This window comes from Microtus ochrogaster, unplaced genomic scaffold (genome assembly GCF_000317375.1).
Source record: "Microtus ochrogaster isolate Prairie Vole_2 unplaced genomic scaffold, MicOch1.0 UNK11, whole genome shotgun sequence".
In the NCBI taxonomy this organism is placed as follows: domain Eukaryota; kingdom Metazoa; phylum Chordata; class Mammalia; order Rodentia; family Cricetidae; genus Microtus; species Microtus ochrogaster.
The window spans coordinates 2,525,986-2,547,000 of record NW_004949109.1 but is presented as its reverse complement, the minus strand read 5'-3'; the positions used below and the strand labels follow the sequence as shown (position 1 = coordinate 2,547,000).

Genomic DNA, 21,015 nt, shown 5'->3' with positions numbered 1-21,015 from the left:
GTGTTTGACAGAATGTCAGGTGAAGCTGCCAGAGGCTGGAACTGTAGGACCTCAGTGTGTTTAAATGGCCCCATGCTATGCCTTCTCTCTGAGTCTCTGGAACATTCTGTATCTACCTCTCGTCCCAGCTCCCTGCTCCGTATTGTCCTTGTGGGACATGAGCTCTCGTCTTCAAACCCAGAGGAAGTGTTGAGCACGTGGAAGATGCACTTAGCACTGATAGCCGGAGGTCTCACTGCTTCACTGATGGGTGTGGCAACCCAGGTGTATGTGGGACCAGATGCACAACCTCAGCACTGATGTCATAGCCTGTGGTGTCTGGGATTGGATGTGCACCCTCAGGGCAGAAGTAGGATTTGATCAAAATCCCCATCAGTACATAGGTCTGGTCCTGAGAACATCTTTGTTTTGTATGGCGAAGCGTAACTTGCTTTCCTTACAGACTTCTGAAAGCAGTTTCCTTAATAAAAGTAATTCAGTTTTTGATAAGCTTTTCAGGAACTTTCCAAGTATACACTAAAAAAAAACACTAAACCAATTTTTTTTTTAATCAAGGGACCAAACATTTTTTTAACAAGGAAATTGACATGGTAATTTTATTTTAGTTAAAAATAAAAGTATTTCTAGGCTCTCTTAAATCTCTATTTTAAATATTTTTTTTCATGTCTTAACTTTTGTAAATTGAAAAAAAAAAATCTTTGATCTGTGCCAAGATAGTTGGAGACCACACACACGTGAAACAGCTAAGAATTTTGCCGTTGTAGTTTGATTCTTGCTACAGTTAGCCCTGTTGCAGAAAGTAAAACTGAGATTCAAAATTCACTGATTGTTGAGAACCTTCTGGAGGATTTTGTGTGGCCAGGGCGAAGATTGTCTCATAACTGAAATTAATGGTTGAAGGTGGATTTGTAGTCAAACTTTAGTTATTCTCTTTGATCAAAGAAATAAAAATAATGACCCGTTTAAAACAATCAGCTATGTCCTTAGAAGCTGTCAAGGTTTTAAGTTTGTTTATTTTTGTTTATTATGCCAGTTTCATATTTGGATGTCAAGAGCCATATGGATACTCTGTATCACTTCATCCCAGTTGATGATAAATGTGACTGGCCATACTTATGTTATTTTTTTTAAAATATCTGGTGTGTATTTTCTCTGCTTGTATTTATGTGTACCACGTGCATGCCTAGAAATGGTTGTAGCCACACGTGGGTGCTGGGAATGGAACCTGGATCCACTCAAGAACACATTCCTCACTGCTAAGCCCCCTTGCCAGCATCCTGGATGCATCTCCGTGAAACTTTCTCACAAGTCACTAGGCTAGTTTTGGAGACTTCTGGATGGGAACGCATTCCAGGATTTATTTATTTATTTATTTGATATTTAGTAAGTTGATTAGATGTCATTTGGGAAAGAGAATAGCATTTTATGAATTTAGTTCCATCCTGAAGTGTTGCTCCTTCGTTTCAGTGACAGCGCAGTGTGGCTCTGAGATGCAGGAGCTGAATTTGCCTCCCTGCTCAAGCGACTGTGGCCTGGGTTGTCCAGAAGTACCCACGGTTTAGGAGAATGGCTGTTACTGAGACCTCAGGACCAGCACAGTCTTCTGTGCTGTTACTGAAAATCCATTGGGACTGCAGAAATGGTTCCGTGATCAAGAGCCCTGCTGCTCTTGTAGAGGACCCTGGTTTGGTTTCTGGCATCCATCCAGACAGCTCACAACCAACTTTAACACATGCCAAGCAGCTTAAACCACTCCAGCTACAGGGGATCCAACACTCTCTTCTGGCCTCCAAGGGCATCTGCCCTCACTTGCACAAATCCACCTATAGACTCCTGTACATACATAGTTACAATTAATTCTTTTAAGGGGAAAAAGACAAAACTACGTGTCCTTTTTTGACTTGGGTACTCTTTTTGTTCATGTGTTTGTGACTCCTTTTGTCATTGTTCTTTGCTGTCCTTGAGTATATACCATGTATATACTCAAGTATATAAAAAGTCAGGAATGTATGGCATAGTTTCTATTTATACAATGCCACGAAATCTGCTTTCACCCTTTTCAAAAGTGTCCTTATTTGCATATTTATGAAGTGATGGGTGCAACCCTTTGGTGACATGCTGATGGATGGGTAGTCTTGTCTTGGAAACACATCTATGAGATTTTCTGATTTGGGCACTGAGACAGGCCTCTGTTACACACCCCTTGTCTCACTCTCTAGTAAAACTAAAATTAGCAAAGAGTCCCTCCTTTTAGGTTTATAGTGCTTCATTTTGAGTTTGTCCCAAAAGATTCACATGTTGGGACCTTGGGACTCATAGTGGTGATGCCAGGAGAACGGCGGGACCCAGGCAGGTTCTCCAGTCCCAGAGATCAAGGCCAGAGAAGCCGCACACCAAGAATAAAAGCATTATACTAAAGACTTTATAAGTTGTAGGCAAGAAGTGGGTTTGTGCCCAAGTATGGTCAACAGCTGAACACTTTAGGCAAGGACTTGGCGGGGGGGGGGGGGGTGGCAACTTCAGGGGAGGAAGTTGCCATAGTCACCAAGAATGCTGAAGTGGGCATTTTCGGTGCCTTCCCTTGGTTCAAAGTTGGTGGGGTTTGGAGAGAGGAATGAGGCTTCTCAGACCGGGCAGAAGTGAGCTGGAGGTTCCAACTGAACACTTTCGTCACCAGAACTGAGGGGAAGCTAATGCCATGCTTCCAGCCTCCAGAACTGTGAGCCAGCCTAACCTCTCTTCTTCATCGAGTGTCTGCTCTTCGGTGCTTGATTGTAGCAAAGAAAATGGACTGATAGAGTGTTCTGCAGGTTCCTGGCTGTTCACGGAAGTGGCTTAAGGCCTTTTCTGTGATAATTACCAGCTGGATCTTTTGACGCCAGGTATTCTGTAGTGGCGTATTTTGAAGCTCCTCTACTAGACGTTTATTAGTAGAAACAAATGAAAGTGTTGTTTGGGGATGGACAGAAAGGAGTTTGACAGTCATATCTAATACCATTCAACATAGTAGATGATGATTAGCTTTTCATTTCTGGCAAATGAAAGCCTCACTCCTGGGACAGGTGATGGTTGCCCACACACACCTGGAGAGAGCCTTGGACCTGCTTGGTTTTCTGTCAAGCAGTATTATTTGAAAGTCATTGGAGTTGATTCCAGAAAGATGAGTTGGTGGTCAGGCTGACTGACTGCTGACATCACTTGCTATACACCAGAAAACAGCTTTTTTTTTTTTTTTGTTTTTTTTTTTTTTTTTTTTTTTTGTTTTTTTTTTTTTTTTTTTTCAAGACAGGGTTTCTCTGTAGCTTTGGTGCCTGTCCTGGAACTAGCTCTGTAGACCAGGCTGGCCTCGAACTCACAAAGATCCGCCTGCCTCTGCCTCCTGAGTGTTGGGATTAAAGGCGTGCGCCACCACCGCCCGGCAAAACAGCTTTTTTGAAACAGTCTGATTATGACTTTTATAGAGCAGTCATAGATAGCCCTGGCTATCTATGTAGACCTACTATGTAGACTAGGCTGGTCTCGAACTCACGGAGATCCATCTGCCTCTCCCTCCTGAGTGACAAGATTAAAAACATGTGCCACCATGCCCAGCTAGGAAACAACTTCTTAAAGAATGTTTTAAGACCCAGGAAAACCATACCAAGAATAAAATAATTAAATTTCCTAGTTTTATTTGAATCCCACAGGTTTTTTCCTGCATATCCATAGGATTATCATTACAAGCATAACATATTCCTTTTTTGTTGGGTTTCTGGGGCCGATTGCCATGCTGCGGTATCAGTTCACGGAAGCCGTTTATTTTGGTGCCTTCATAGGTAGCGGATAGGTCATCCACCCTCTTGACTGAGGAAAATAGAGTGTCTACGTCAGTAGCAAGCAGCCTCTCAGTACTCTGCATCTTCGTGTCTCTGCTCCAGAAAGGAGGGATGGGGAGATGGGGTGGAGGCCATTGCCTGCTGGGAAACTTCCCCATAGGTGCTGAAGCATTTCTCATGGAATTCAGACTCTGCCGTGATGAGCGGACTTTCTCCATTGGTGGTGTGTTGGAGAGAGGGTGCCCACAAAAGTGTCTGAGTGCCAGAGTGCGCTCAGGTCAGGCAACTAGACCACTTGCTTTTGTAGCTTCTCCATTTAGGGATGGAAGAATTTATAATGGAACTGACCTACGTGAGCCAGAAGGTGTAGGCTGTGAGGGTACCCGCCAGCAGGTCATAACCTTGAGCACTGCTGATCTAACACCTTGAATTCTCATCTTCTCTTTTGGAGTTGTGTGTGTTGATTTTGTTCCCAGCAAGATTGAGTTTCCAACCTTGGAAAAAGGTCACCCTGCCCAAGCTCCTGTTTTTAGCCATCCTTTCAGAAAACAAAACAAAACTGTACTTCAGCCATCTTTATTGTAGAGGAGCATTAAGATACTAATACAAGTTTGGAGTTCATACATTTAATAAAGCATTAATATCTACCTAAGTGTCATCCACTTAAATTTGTATTGCTATTTTTGTTTCTCATTATGAAGACTGTTTATAATAATAGCACTTAAGAGAAAATTATCTGAGGGTTGGAGAGATGGCTTAGTGGCTAAGAGCACTGGCTGCTCTTGCAGAGGACCTGAGTTTCATTCTTAGCACCCACACAGTGTCTCACACCATCTGTAACTCTAGTTCCAGGGGATCTAGTGCCCTCTTCTGGCTTCCCTAGGTAATGCATGCACTTGATGCATGTCTGTACATTAAAGCACTCAATATGCTCAAAAAAATTAAACTAAAGGTAGAGAGATGGATCAGTGGTTAAGAGACTGGCTATTCTTTCAGAGGACCCAGGTTCAATCCCTGCCACCCATGGAGTCTCTCACAACTATCCAGTTCCCAGTTATCAGTCACTGTCTCCTGACCTCCTCAGGAACTAGGCACACATGTGGTATACTAACATATTTATACAGACACCTGTACACATAGAAAATAATTTTTTCAAGTGCTATTTAAAAAAAAAAACAAATCAAGCCAGGCATTGTGGTGCATGCCTTCAATCCTAGTACTCAGGAAGCAGATGTAGGCAGACCTCTATGAGTTTGAGGTCAGCCTGGTCTACATAGTAAGTTCCAGAACAGCCTGGGCTACACAGAAAAACCCTGTCTTAACAAAAACTTTTATATATTTTTTATTATTATTATTTTAAGAAAGACAAACCAGCTAGCCAAGTGACAAAAGGCACCATGGGTTTGGAAATGCCTCCTCGTGGCTTGTATGTAGCAGTTGGAGAATTAGGAGAAAATGAACAGGTTTGGCTTTTTTCTTAACCAGAAGCTTAGAAAATGATATGTGTGTATCCATTCATCCTGAGTTTCTACTTTGTACTTGAGGCACACGCTGGTGAATAGCATCTGTCCTTGTACTCGGAGAGCTCAGAGCTTGGTGGGGAATTAGACCTGTAAACACGTCGTCATGCTGCAGAAGAGTGATCGCTGTACAGGAGGCATGCTATGCATAAATGCATCGGGGAGCCTGCAGGAGAAAGTCAAACAAACTTTGCTGGAGGGTGACCTTCCAGCTCTCACTTGAAAGACAAACGGAAGGTTCCCAAGCAAAGGAGGTGGAAATGCTAGAAACAGGGACCAGACTGTGCTAAATGTGTGCCAGGGCTCGCTGTGTCTGGGGAGCCAAAAGTAATGTGGTATGTTGGACAAGTGCATATTTTATTGTTGAAGCATAAACCACAAGATGGCCCACATCCAGGGACTAAGCGGGAGAGATAGTGACTGATGACATAATAGAATAGCCCATCAGAAGACATCTTAATTTTCTTGAGATGTGCCTCTCAAAGTCTACAGAAGTCACCTGTCGTGCTGTGATGCTCTATCGAAGCATTTGGTGCAAAGAGGAGGCCAGGAATCTGCATTTCCTACCCAGTCTGAAATGAGTCAGTGTTGGGAGACAGAGACCACCTGCAGAAGTGTTACTGGGCAACAATGCTGAGCTGTTGAACATTGTTTCTGAGGTCAGTGATAGGACCACAGGCAGACGTGAGGACTGGATGGGGTGGGAGGGACAGCTTCACAGTGGTGGTAGGGAGACTGAGAAGCAGGAGGGGGCACTGACTTCATCCAGGTCAGAAATGACAGCCAGCCCAGAGGCAATGTTCTCTTTTACTTGGGAGGCAGAGGCAGGGAGATCTCTGAGTTTGAGGCTAGCCTGTCTACAGAGTGTGTTCCAGGACAGCCAGAACTACATGAAGAAACCCTGTCTCAAAAAAAAAGCAAAAATAAAAAAAAAATAAAATTATTTTGCCTTGTTCTTTTATCATTTTCTGTGCTATGAAAACCTTCTACTTTCCCCTTTCCTGCTACTCTTAAGTAGCATTTTCTCTTTGGCTTTCCAGTGTCTTCTATGGGCATGCCAACTGGCTTTCTTACTTTTTCCCATGATTATTATAAAGGTTATATTATTCTTTATAACTTTGTATGCACTTGATCTCCTAAGGGTCACTAATGGGGACAGTCTTTATTTCACAGTAATTAAATCCTCAGCTTTCGTCGGCTTTGTATCTTTGGTTGCTTTTGGTGACTCTTGCTACAATTCTTAGTAAGTAAAATATCTCTTTAAAAACCATTTTATGATCACTGTGGTGCTTGTTATTTTTTTTTTGATAAAAATCTAAAAAATTGTATATATGTTTTTGGTACCAAAAAATTTGTGCTGTCTTTTTCATCACAACCTAAGTAATGAAAGACAGTAAAGTTGGAAATGTTTAGGCCCATAGAAGGTAACAAAGTTATGTATGCTGGCTTACAGCCATTCAGTAGCTCCAATGAGGCCTGTCAGATTTAGCCTATATTTTCCTGTATAATTTTCAAGGCGGCTTCCTGTCATTTATGAGCAATGAAAGAAGAAAGTGTGCAGTGTAATATGGAGAAGCAGACTTCGAATTCAAAACAATTTGCATAAAATGCACAGCTCCACCGGTCTGCAGATAGCCAGTGCATATATTCAATGTAAAACAAAACACTGTGCAGATTTATAACCCAACTGGCTTCAAAAATACCCATTTGCCAAGATGCCACAGACAGGTAAAGATTTATACCTGGAAGACAGTGAGATTTTTCATTTTTTTATATTATAGAAGTCCGGGAGTAGGAACGGCTGCTTTTTAAAAGCATTTTTAGTATGTACTTTCAAGGCCCATAGAGCTTTACATATGCGTCTTATTCCCTGTGTCAAAAACATCAATCACAATTTATGAAAACGTCACTGAACATGTGCTCTTTCTTAATTTTGTAAATTCTTTAGCTTTGCATCCCATTCATGAGAACGAAACTGCCCAGTGTGTTGGTTTTGGAAATTGAGATTAGACTTTTTTAGAATTAAAAATAATTAGCTAGTGAACCTCTTAGCTGGCAGTGTGCTTAGTTATTATGTAGGAACCTCTGGGTTTGCCGTCCTTTACCTCATAAACCAAGTATGGTCACTGGTGCTTGTGATCCCAGCACTTTGGAGGTAGAGGCAGGAGGATCAGAAGCTCAGCTCACCCTTGGGGGTATAGTCTGCATGAGATCAGATAATAATAATTGATGAAAATGTAAAATGTTTAAATAATAAAAGTATAATCTCACACCGATGGTCGCTGAAATGCTTTATTTATTTATTTATTTTTTGATATAATGTTTTAAACAGTCATTGAGCTCTGGTCTTCAGGAGCAATTCTCATTTTATCCATATTGTAAAAACATTGTTCTAGCTTCCTCCGGCTACTGTAACCACCTAGACAGACAAAGTAAATTCTTGGAGCTTCAGGTGTTCACAGTTTTAGAGGTCAGAAGCCCAAAGTCACTTTCCCTGGACTGAGCTAAAAGGCCTAGGCAGGAGTTCCCCTCCCCCCACTCCAGCCACATTCTTAGCATTCCTGGGCTTTTGTCCCCCTCCCCCTTTCTGACTGCATTAACCTCTCTTCCTACCTACCTCTGCCCTTCTTTTAGAGAGACTGTGGTGATTGCACCTAAGGGCCACTGTGGGTGACCTGGAACCCCTTCCATTAATCACATCCCCAGAATGGCTCTTGCCATGCAGGTACCATAGTCACAGGCTCTCCAGAGTTTAGCCTGGACGCCTCTGGAATCCGTTATCCAGGCTACTGTCCTGGTCGGTTCCTTCAGTTCCAATTATTGACTGTTTAGGACAGATTGCCTTTCTTTCGAACCTTCAGACCCACCCTCCCCAACACACACACACACCAATACTATGCACCATAAGCAGAGCTGAATTTATTTCCATACCTGAAAATCTTCTCCATATGATGTAGTATTGTATTATATATTGTCCACACATTTATTTGTCATCTGTACATATTGTTAATTCCAAAGATGTGAGGAGAAAGACGGCCAACCCAAATTCATGAGAGCAAACATTTGATTTATGTGTACAGGTTACCCCCCACTGAGGCAGGGTTCAAGAGGTCAGCATTGGACCTGGGCAAGATGAGGGTTTTTATAGCTCAGGGGAAGGGCGTTCCCAAGTGGGGGATTTGGCAGGCAAATGGGCAGGGTTACAGAAGCAGAACATAGCAAGCTGGTCATAACAACCTCTGGTGAAACAAAGACACATTTGCAAGGCGGTCATAACAAGGTAGGTGGCCATAAAAAGGCAGCTCTAACAAGGTAGTCATAACAACTTTCTTGAAACAAAGGCATGGTCCCCTTTTCCTGGAACAGGCAGTATAGAACCGTTTATAGCTAAGTTTATAGATGGGGCATAGCCCAATCCATGAGGAGCAGAAGTTTAATTATAAACAAGAATGAACCTAGTTTGTCTTTACTACAATACTGAATTCAAGACTAAGATGGAGGCAGGGCTGGTTTATCAGTATGTGTTTGTGTATATGTATACATATGTGTGTTTTTGTCCTCCAAATTGATTATAAAACATTGGTACAGTGTACTTGTCTCCCTATGCCTTCACTGACATTGAATACTATTGTGTTTTAATCTTTGACAGGTAAAAATTATATCTGATATTTTTAATCACAGTTCTCCAATAGCTATTCATGGCTGACATTTTGTTTATGCCCCTATGAGTTAGCATTTTTTTCAAAAACTTCTATTGGTATCTGTTGTTTTTTCCACGGGGTTGGAAAGGAAACAGGAAATGCGTGGTGGTCCCACGTGGGTAAACTTTAATGGGGCGGGTGACGATAGGTGAGGGACGGGGGTAAAGAGAAAAAAGGGGCGAGTTAATGGCGTTCCCCATTTTTAAGGGGGAGCTAGGCACGTCGGGAAATATGCTCTGTGAATGTGTGGCTTTTTCGTCTAACGCCGAATGCCTTTGGGAATTGTAGTCCGGTGGGACACTGTATTCCCTGCGCATGTGCGGTCTTCCCCAAAAGAACAACAGTATCAAAATTATGGAACTTAATGAAACTCAGCTGAACCTTGCTTGGAAACTGCCTGGCTAACTTCCATGTCCTCACCGACATGTTATCCTGCTTCATGACAGTTTGAATCAGCTTTAACAATGGAGTAACATTCTTCTCATTGCAGAAGCACTGTCTCTACCTCTGTCTGCACGCTTCTTTGTGGTACTTTCGTTGTAACTCCTTTCTCCCATTTTAATGGGGATAATTTTCTTTAACCATAGTTATCTGACCTGGAAAAATACTCGAGAAAAGATAAACTGATAAATTAACCATAATCTTATGTTACAGAAAGGTCTTGGTGTCCGCTCTAAAGGGCTAAATATAACTACACCTACTCTCTGCAACCAAATTGTCACTTCTTATAATTGCGCTGTAATTCATGCTCGGAAGCGGAATGAGAAATGATGGACCTTGGTCCCAGGCTTCTGGATCAAGTAGCACCATGTCCTTGAAGTAGCTCCATCCTGAGATGTATTCTGTACTGACTGGGGCTCACTGCAGCCACCAAAAAAAGCATTTAGCATTTAGCATATAGATCGTATATCTATACCATCTCATAATTAAATGCATGTGCCTAGGTCCCTATTTTGTGGCATTTTACAGTCTGAGATAATAGATAGATGTTCTTAGTGCATCCAGCACATGTAAATAATGGAATGGACTTACAGATCGGTGACACTCAAATAGGAACAGGCAGGAAAAACCTGTTAAAGTTTTGACCTGTGAACAAGCTCACCCTCCGTCTCTTCTTACCCTCACTGACTACAGCCCTCATTGTTCAACCCCTTGCTCATTTCTCTGTCTTTGCTTCTCTTTTGTTTTAGCTTTCAACCCACTGATGGTATTAAAGATTTAAAGATGAAGGAAGGAGAGCCCCAGCCTGCAAGGAGCTCTTCTCTGAGGAGAACTTATCTGAAGCAAATGTGGATATTGATAGGGACTGACCTCTATTGTGCAGGCGCTGTCGATGATAGAACCCAGGAGAGAGATGTGTCTCACCCTCTGCTGGTGCCATGCTTACACAGAGACTACCCCGAACAAACGGCTGCAGAGTTCAGCTCAAGGCTAGGAAGATCTAGTCTTGCTCTCTAAGTGAAGCCTTCCTGTATGTGAGAGAGCAGTGACTTCTAGGAGTTGCTCTCCCTCTGTTTCATGATTATTTTGATATCTTGTTAGAGGCTCATGCTCTGTGTCACTGTGATTTACTGATATGACGTGTTTATCTAATGATTCTATAGCAATAAAAGAATCGGGAGTCAGATATGAGGGTAAGAACCTGTATTATCAGAGAACGGACCAGTAACCTCCTACCTCATCTGTTCCTCAACCCGAAAGGGCTGAGATTCTCGCTAAGCCTGCCTTACTACTTTCTGTCTCTCTAGCTGGCCTCAGTCCTCCAAAACTTGTATGGTTAAGTTTGGTCAGCTAGCGGCTAGCTCTGCCCTCTGAGCCAAAGCAAACTCTATTGTCAGAGTGTGATCAAAATATCACACAACGCTGATATGTACCCCAGACGGCTGTTTTAGAGTCAAGAAGCCCACTTGCCTTACTGTTCTATTGCTGGGAAGAGATCCCATGACCAAGGCAGCTTATAAAGGGAGCATTCAATGCAGGAGCTCACGGTTCTAGAGGGTTAAAGTCTGTAGTCATCATGGCAGGAAGCATGAGCATGGCCCAGGCAGGCAGGCAAATTGTGTTGGGGCACTAGAAAGAACGTGTATCAAGAGACAAGGAGAAGAGGGTTCAATGGGAATAGGTGGACTCCTAGAACCTCAGCGTTTACCACCAGTGACTCATCTCCTCCAAGGCCTCACTTTCTAATCTTTCCCAAACAGTTTTACCAACTAGTTACCAAGCATTCAAATCTATGATCCCATGAAGGCCATTCTCATTCAGATCTGCACACTACTTAGCTATGGATCTCCCAGTAACCTCCTGCCTATGGCCTTTTCTGGTAGCATGCCATGCTCTCCTCTGGGGGGCGCTCTCTCTGACTCAGTTGTGGCCTTCTCACAGGGCCTTCCCCTGCTAGACAGAGCAGACACTTGCCAGGGCCTCCTTCCTAGAAGTGCTTCCCTGCCCGCTCCCGAGGCCTGCCCCACCATTCTTAGCCTTCATACATATCAACCCACCATGTTTATCCAGCATACATGTCGAGGAGCTCCTTTGGGTGGAAAAGTCCTCATTTCCCATCTCTCTCTCTCTTAGATTTATTGAAGTTACTGGCTGTCTGCTACCTGTGCAAACTTCTGCTTCTCCTGGGATCCTCTTCCCATTTTGCCCTTCTTTCGTCCTGTCCTGTCACCATTTCCAACTTGTCCTTCATGAGACCAATGAGGTTTATATATGGTTCTCTGGTAAATTGTTAGGAAAGAGAAATCAACTGTCTTTACTAATTAATTGTTTTCCCCACAACTTTATCTTAACTTACGGTTCTACTTTTTTTTTTTTAACTTTGTCTAGGATGATACAATGTGATTATTGTCTGCTATGGGTTTCAGCATTCAAATATATCCCTCCCAGTTCATCATCATTTATTTTTTTAATATTTGAGTATTGTGGGCACCCATATGTTTAATAACACTAGGAAACTCTTCTTTAACCTGCTGTTCTTCCTTGTGTTCTGTGTTCTTTCTCCCGAGCACAGCATCCCAGTCCTAACACATTGTCCCAGGACACTTAGTCCCTTCATAGGATGCTGAGAAGAGTCTATAGATACCAGCTTGTCACTCCATTCTGTGTGGCATTGATCTGGAGGGAGAGCAGGAAGTCTGTAAGGAGGACATGTGTTTTTAAGATTCCAGGGGAATGAATCGTGAAGGAGGAGACCGTCTATTGTACACCATGTCTTCCAGAGCTAACGGCCCAGTAGAATGACAAGCTTGTTTTCCCATCGCATTTCCCCTCCTTGGAAATGCAGTGGCTGCAAATGCCCTTCTGATGAATGAGTGAGCAGTCTGCATCCCAAACGCTCTCCTGTGCTGTGTCGATTTACTGCTTGTCCAGCGAGCCCTTGCCTGAGTGTCTGTGTGTTGGCCTAGACCAGCTCTCTGCTTAAGAACTTTCTTCTTGGTGCTGCAGTCACAGCTCGATCGCAATTGCAATTCAACTGTGCTTCCTTTTCTGTCTCTGTAATTATTTTGTCTGTAGAAAAATGTCAGTAGTTCTGACAAATTGAATCCCGTGTTTACTGACTGCCTCGTCTTCTGAATCACAGGTTCCTGAATCAAGTCAAACAGGTTAGAAGACAGGTTCCACTGGAGTGTCACACCTACTCTTATCATTAGTGAGTGTGGGAATCTATCATGAACTGGCTCTGTATTAGGTAATTCATCACTCGCTGTGTGGGTACTTTACCTAGTCTTATGTTTTCAGTGTGGAAATCTTCCAGATCTTCCCAGAAGCTTTCAGTAAAAAAAATATTAAAATATATTTAGTTAATATGACTAGCATCGGGGCTGGAGAGATGGCCTGGCACATAAGAGCATGGGCGACTGTTGCAGAGGACCAGAATTTGGTTCCCAGAATCCATGTTGTGTTGCTCTAGGTCAGCAGGATCCAGTGCCCTCTTCTGGAGTCTTCGGGCACCTGCACAGATGTATGTTCATCCCACACTTAATAATAAGAATAAAATGAGAAAAAATAAGAAGAAGAAAAATAATGAGAAAAAAAATCTTAACAGTAGTGATTAGTACCTGAGAGTTTGAGATATTGCCCAACATTGAGAGCAGAGGCAGAGAAGAGGAAAGATAAAGATTTGATTTCATCAGCGTCCTCATTTTAGCTGCTGCCATCTTCATAGGCAGTGCCAAGTACATGAACTTTTCTAGAAGGACCGTGGAGGATGTGAAAGTTGGGAAGTACAGACGTCAGGTCTTCAGTTCATCCAGAGCTGAATTCTCACTCTATGTATATCTCTGACTTGTGACTAAAAACTGTTCTAGGAAACTTGACGCCCCCAACTCTCCACCCCTCCTCCTCCTCTTCTGTGGATGCAAACCTAGCTCCATACGGGGTATGATACTTCTTAACCCTCAAATGTCTGCTTTCAGCAGAGAGATACTTGAATTCACGATTTTTGTAGCACAATTTCAAATCCTCTTTCACCTTCTTGATTGCTCTTCTATGGCAGCTATGATATATAGTCACCCCTCTTCATTAGAAATCTCAGAAAGTCTGGTTTGTCTGTAGAATGTGAAGATGGTACTCAAGCAGGAGTTTTTCTTGTGGTTGACTGTGGTATTTCCCGATGCCATGCTAGGAGCTGAGGAATGTTGCCTCTAGTATCCTTCCATCTCTTGGTAACAATGAGTTGGTGAGAGAGAGTCTTAAGAATGTAATAATCTTCTTGGAGGATTGTGAGGAATTTGGGGTTCTATGAGAGTACCGATGCATCTGTTCACACTGGTCACTTTGGATATCATAGAATTAGTAGACACCTGGATATTGGAACTGTGTATTCAAAGAGCGTCTTTAAAACTGGGATAAAACCGGACTTGCTGAACATAGTGGACAATGAGGACTACTGAGAACTCAAGAAGAATGGCAATGGGTTTTTGATCCTACTGCATGTACTGGCTTTGGGGGAGCCTAGGCAGTTTGGATGCTCACCTTACTAAACCTGGATGGAGGTGGGTGGTCCTTGGACTTCCCACAGGTCAGGGAACCCTGATTGCTCTTCGAGCTGATGAGGGAGAGGGACTTGATCGGGGGAGGGGGAGGGAAATGTGAGGCGGTGGCGGGGAGGAGGCAGAAATCCTTAATAAATAAATTTAAAAAATAATAATAATAAATATGCTGTGAATTTGAAATAGAGCAAGGAAAGCCATATGTAAGCATTTGGAGGGAAGGGAGGGAAAGAGGAAATGATATAATTATACTATAGTCTCCAAAAATAAAAGAAAATATTTTAAAGTAAAAAAAATGTCTGTGTAAGTTAGGAACTGTCGGGTTTCTGGAAATACAGAGAGCAATAAAGCATGGCCTTAACCTTGAGAAAGTCACATGCTGTAGGGAAGGTGGCAGCAACAGTCAATCAGAGTCCAGTGTGACTACCATCACACTGGGTAGACCCAGTTTCCGGGCCTGGTGAGCACAGAACATGCCATAGTGCCCTCAGCTCCGGGTTACAATGAGGGAAGGAAGCTTGCTTTTAGAGTCTTTATATCGTCAGTACTGAGTCACTGATGGGGTTTTATACGTGTCATCTCATTATCCTTTATGTATGCCAACTCCCAGAGGTTGGTCCTGTTAGGGACCTATATTATAATTAGGGAAAACAGGCAGAGTTGGAGTAACTTGCTTAAAGTCACGTTACGTGTTGAGTCCAGATTCAAAGACAACGTGACACCTTTCTCAGAGCCATTGTCTAGAACAGTGGCCCCCGACAAAATGGCATTGGCAGTGTGTGCAGACATTTTTGATGGGCATTTTTGCTTTCCAGTGGGAAGAGTCTAGGATACTGTCCAACATTTTCCAAAGTACAGGAAACCCTCCAAAGCAAAGAATGGCAGGCTACAGTGTCACTAGTGAGAATGGCCCAGGCACACTGTCACTAGTGAGAAGTCTGTCTATGGCTTCGGAGCTACTTTTTATCTGCCTCTGAACAGTCATTTAGATGATTCCTGTAGGTATCCACTGGGTCCAAATTCTAGAGATCTTGAAGGATGCCAGAGACCAGTGATGTCCAAGTTTCCTACAAATGGGGCCCAAGAGATGGCTCCGCAGTTTATAACACTTGCTGCTCTTGCAGGTTGAATGCCCAGCACATTTAGTGGCTCACAACTGTCTGTTTTCCCAGTTCCAGGGGTTGTGATGCCCTCCTTTGGACACTGCTGGATACCTGTGTGCCACGGAGCACATATAGACAAACAGGCACATACATGTACACAAATAAAATAAACATTTAAAAACTTCAACAACATTTGTATAAGACTGAATATTTGCATATGAGTGCCACATCCTCCCACTTATGGTAAATCTTCTAGATAATGTTCAATATAAAATAAAATATGCAAGCTGAGTAAATAATTGCTGTAACATATTGTTTGGGAATGCGAGCACGCATGTTCACTAGTCACACAGTTTTATATACGAGGTTTGTTGTTATTGTTAGTTCTTTGGCTTTGTATTCTTGAGACAGGGTCCTGCTGTATAGAGCAGACTGTCCTAGAACCCAGGCAGTGGTTTGTCTCAGCCTCCCCTGAGAGCTGGGATTCCACGTGTGCACCACCACACCTGGGTATTCTTTACATATTTTCACTGTGAGTATGCTTGAAGCTGTCAGTGCAAAAGGGTAGCTGTACTTCAAAACATTCAAAAACCAACAAGGGATGGATGACCTTAGAGATGACAAAGACACTGAACCAAAGCTCTTAGGAATTTGGAAAATATGTCTCTTGTCACTGAACTGCTGAAGATCTGTTTCTTGTGTGTAAAATTGAGCGGATTCTATGATTTTCTTTTATTTCTACAAGTTGCAAAAATCTGTGGAGATTCTGGAAGAAAGTGGTGTTGTGGGTATGAATGCCCTTTATAAGACTTAAAATCAGCCAGATAGTGGTGGCACATGCTTTTAATCTTGGTGCTTGGGAGGAAGAGGCAGGCAGATCTCTTGAGTTTCAGGCCAGCCTGGTCTACAGAGTGAGTTCTAGGACAGCCAGGGCTACACAGAGAAACCCTGTCTCAAAAAACCAAACCAACCAACAAACAAAAATTATCATCAAACAAACACAAGTATTATTTTGGAGTCTTGGGGTGAGAAAATATTTCTGTGGACCACAAGATTTATATATTATAAATTTATATATTTATATATAGAGATACATATTAAATTAAAAGTAAATAATTAAATTGTAATTTTTTTCTTTATATACTTTTGAATATTTGTGGTCTGATAAGTTATTTAAATACTGTGCGTTTCTTCAAAATGAAAACAATCAGATTCATCCCTTAATTACGTTCCTTTCAAATTCTAACTTAATGGAAGGGGAAAGATTGAAGTTGTTAAATCAGTTCCAGGTAGTATGTGTTGATGTGATAAGCGACATAAACTAGATCCATCTTTCGAGTCCGTGCGGCCAAACAGGTGTGCACTGTAGTCATCCATCGAGTGGGTGTAAACTCGTGAATTTTGTGTCTCTGAGGTTTTTGGGTGAGTGTAGTGGCTTGGCGTGTGCGTGTTTCTCCCAGACAACAGGTGTGTCAGCTCCTGGTCATCAGGCACAATTGTGGCCTTCCCTCTGAATGTGCCAGGTCCTAGGGTGACTCACCCAAGCCTTCAGGTGTGTACAGCACACACTCGTGTTCTGGCGCAGCAGCTGGAGTTATTTATTTATTTTGAGGGACGGATCCATTTCACACTCTGGGATAGGGGAGCTGCGAGGATGCTCCCTGCGCCTGCTCCTGGGCAGAGTACACTAGGGGGCCGCTCTGTTTCCCCAGGAGGCCCAGCTGGGGACTGTGCCAGGGCTGGGCCACCCTCCTTCCAGCTGGACCCTACATAAAGGTGTCAGATTCAAGTCCTCCGATAGGCCAATCTTCTAAAAGTGCGTTCAAGTTTCTATGGTGTTGGTTTTTTTTTTCCTCCCAGAAGGGGAGGGCAAGAGGAGCTTTTGCTGTACAAATTCTTTTCCTTGTATGTAGACGCTAAAAGGAAGCTTCGCACTGGGCATGTTCGGATGTGAATGGGTTTGCTGATAAGCAACAGCCTCCCGGAACCATAGACTTAAAATAGTCCTCCCACCACCTCCCCCCAGGAGCTGCAAATGGTATCTGCCAAACAGATGACAAAGTACCTTGGACTGAATCACACCGAGACAGCATTTTGAGCAGAACGCAGGCTAAACTCTTGTAATTACTGTTTATAGCTGGCCGGGGCTTCCTAAGAGAGGGCAAACACAAGAGGAAATAAGTTTCCTGAACCTTTCAGATGGCTGTGCACTAATTAAAGGCCAGCACGGGACGGGTAATTCTCAGACAGGCACCGAGTTGTTCCTGAGACCACAGTTCACCGCACGTTTTTTTCTCTGGAGGGAGCTAATAGATAATTGGGACATTTTTCCCCCTTTATTTTTCCTCCCATCTCCGTTTTGAACTCGTGGCCTTGAACTCACAGTGAATTGAAGAAAGAAAGCTATGGATATGTCTGACCCCAATTTCTGGACTGTGCTCTCAAACTTTACTCTGCCTCATTTGAGGAGTGGGAACAGACTTCGGCGCACACAAAGGTAAAAAACGCGGGATCTTCCTCTGGAGTAGGGAAGGCTTTCTCTACCAGAGGCTGGGGGCTGCCGGGTCCTCACCGCACCTGGCATTTTGTTTGTTGGTGACAGTTTGAAAAGTTTGTACCTTCTTGGGGGAGGGGGAGAATGTCTCTGTTTCAGTGGTTCCTCTCCTCTGCGGGGCTTCCTGGGGTTTCGTGAGCGCTCTGCTCAGAATTCTTTTGCAGTGTGGATAATCAGACATTGCCTTGCAATGGGGCGCTTTGTCTCTGTCCATTTATCTACTTGTATTTTTATCATTTCATTCACCCAGACCTGGGCCTACCGGCATTCCTTATAGAGAACCTCCTGGAGGCTCCCCTACCTCAGATATTCCATCCATCGATTTATAAGATGTGAATCTGTGTTGCAGAGATAACCCAGTGATCCTATTTCTCACTGACTGCTTTTAAAGAAGATCTGTACAACTTTAGCATTTTGACTTTTTATTGTTTTGCTGACATTTATTACTCAGATCGGGCTGGTCTTTCATTTGTACTATATATTTGGCAGAATGGCTGTAGGTGGGGTAGAGTTGGTTGGGAGTCGAGATGGGATTCCCTCTGCAAGTGAAAGGGAGGTCAGAGAGTGTTTGCAGATGGCTGGAGTGAGATTATGATTTAAAGGAGGCATGTCTCCTCCCCATTTCCAGTAGCGTTGATGTTCTTTTAGAGGGTTACACCCCCGCCATTGTGTAAATACAGATGCTTTTTGAAAACCAAAATTTAGTTTGGCATATATGTGCAAACATGCTTGAAACGGTCCAGTCAAATAAACAGGATGCCGACTATCAGATTTGGAACTTTGCAATCTCTGTTCTCTGCTCTTTAGAGAAGTACAAGAAAATAGCTTTTTTGGTGGAGCAATACCTGTAGCTATGGATAGTGTTAATGCAGATATAAAGTGCTTCCAAAAGTTAGTCATGTTTCTTTTTGAATTTTTTTTTTTTTTTAGTTTTTCGAGACAGAGTTTCTCTGTAGCTTTGGAGCCTGTCCTGGCACTAGCTCTTGTAGACCAGGCTGGCCTCGAACTCACAGAGATCCCCCTGCCTCTGCCTCCCGAGTGCTGGGATTAAAGGTGTGCGCCACCACCGCCCGGCTCTTTTTGAATTTTTAAGGTATTTTTTTGTAGCTTAGAGTACATACACATACATATATACATATACACATCCACAAATCATATACGTGCTGATATCTGTGTGTTTGTGCGCATGCGTGCGTGCGAGTGTGTGTGTGTGTGTGTGTGTGTGTGTGTGTATGAGAGAGAGAGAGAGAGAGAGAGAGAGAGGAGAGAGATCTGGAAGATTTTAAGATCATACTAATGCAACTTGAACAATGCTGACATCCCTAAACCCCATTGGATTCTTCAGCTGTTTTGCTTGTTTTATGATATACCTGGGCTCTTTCACTGTGTCCTCCATGCCCCCAAATTTTCAACATAACAAGTAAAGTTGAGGAGAAATACAGAATCTCTGTGAATGGGCCATTGTGTCTCGCCATGCTAAATGCCAAGGTTCTCACCTGTTCTGTTTGGTTAGAGCATTTTGTTTCCCGGGAGGGCAGTCCTGACTGTGCCACAGTTCCGCCCTCACCTGGAGCCAGATAAAGAGGCCCTGCCATTGTACCCGAGTGTCTGGTCCTGAAAAGCAGGTGGAACCTTTTTTCCTCATCCCTGCCCACCTGTTGATGGTCCCATGGAAAGAGTCTGCTGCGTGAGGAATTCTCAGGCTGGACAGACCTGTGTCTTAGGACAGTATCTGGTCTAGCCTGCTCACTCCAATTAAGTCTGATGTAACCTGGGCCAGGAGAGTTGGGGAGAGCCGTTTCCACTCTCCAAGTCATGGACATATGTCTTCAGTTCAGGAAAACAGAAAGATGGGTTCTGTTCTTCCTTTCTTGGAGTCTGGTGTTTGCAAATGTGCCCCACAGACCACCTCAGCAGCCACCCATCTACTTACTGTCTATCAACAGGATAGCCTTGTTTTGTACTTACTGATCTAGCGTCCCTGATCCAGAATGCTTAGAAACAATGTATTTTTGATTTCAGGTATTCTTGGAGTTCGGATTATGTGCATAGATGTCACTGGTGGAACGTCTCTAATTAGAAACAACTCTAAAACCCAAAACGTAGGAACGTACTCAGTTTGTGATTTTCTGGCCGTTTGGACTTTGAGTTCTCAGATGAGGGAGCTCAGCTTGTCTGTAGTCATGGAAGGTTGAAAGGGCAGAGACCCTCCTGTGGTGTGTGTAGCTGCACAGATCAGCTGTGTCTTTCCCCAAGCATGTGGGAAATGTGTGCATATTCTGTGACCTTCCCTTTCTGGGATGTCTCTTAATGGATCTAGATCCTGATTTTTCCAAGTCTCTCTCTCTCTACCTGGGAAGTTTGTCCTTTCCAAAGGATCTCTTTATTCCAAAGTGTGCTGTCTTTTCTACTGGGCTACTGTCCTGTCTGCACACTAGCTGACTTGTGTGATAGATGCTACTTTTTCTGGTTCACATCGAACTTTGTTGTTACCTGTTAGGAAATACCAACTTCTAGGAGTGAAATTTAGCTCTAAGCCTGTCAGTGAGCGACATAGAACTCATTGGGATAGGAACGATGTACCACTTAAATAGAAGATCGGATGCTTCTTCATTCACACCTTAAAAATCTGAGCTATGGCAGATGCTGTCACCATGCAGGCCATGGGTTTGTTTCATCGCAGTTGTCCTGCTGGTCCAGCCTGGCACAACCTTGTTCATTTCTCTGTTCACACAGACTCGGCGTCCTGCCTGGCCTGAAACTCCCGGAGTTCCTGGGGAAAGGGACTCACAGATTGACTTTCACACAGATATTTCGGATGGCACCGAAATCCTTGTACACCATATGTAGTACAGCCATAGGAGGCATGGGTTGTCTGAGTATATGCAGACTAAGGACCAGAGTCCTTTGGAAATGGTTTTCGTGTAGCTGTCTGTCCATACACCTTCCTTCTTTCCCCCACTTCTCAAACCATCTCAATACCACTGTTCTGTTGCATGAGAGACACAGATCTGAACTTCATAGACAGGCTCTTCCCAGCTTCTCTGCTGAGAATGGAGTAAGTGCTGAATGCGACTTTAACTTCATTGATCTGTAGATATGCCTGCCATCCGTTGGGAATCTCTGACAATGGAAAGGAGCTGCGGGCATCCACGTCAGCACCTGTTAGAGTGCATTTTCTTTTCCCATTGGATTAAAAACTTGGCGAAGAGGAGGTCAAGTGTCCTGCAGCCATGTCTCCTCTGGGTCACATGCTTCTGGGTTTCCTGGTTGGTCTTTGCTTGTCCTGAAATGCTCTAGAGGGCCTGGAGATGCTTGATTTCTTTCT

The 21,015-nt window shown here is 43.4% G+C and overlaps 1 protein-coding gene across 5 annotated transcripts in view; it reads left to right on the top strand.

Moving 5' to 3' along the window:
- The window catches only part of Mast4 (microtubule associated serine/threonine kinase family member 4), a 611,732-nt gene that overhangs the window by 427,820 nt on the left and 162,897 nt on the right, over positions 1-21,015 (top strand). For 3 of the 5 annotated variants that reach the window (XM_013353547.2, XM_013353546.2, XM_013353545.2), the window contains exon 1: positions 17,211-17,630. The exons of the other annotated variants lie outside the window; for them this stretch is intronic. In XM_013353547.2, the coding sequence (XP_013209001.1) occupies positions 17,539-17,630 (92 nt within the window). In that variant the 5' untranslated portion in view covers positions 17,211-17,538. Of the gene's footprint in view, positions 1-17,210; positions 17,631-21,015 lie in introns of those variants that run through there. 5 annotated transcript variants of the gene reach the window in all.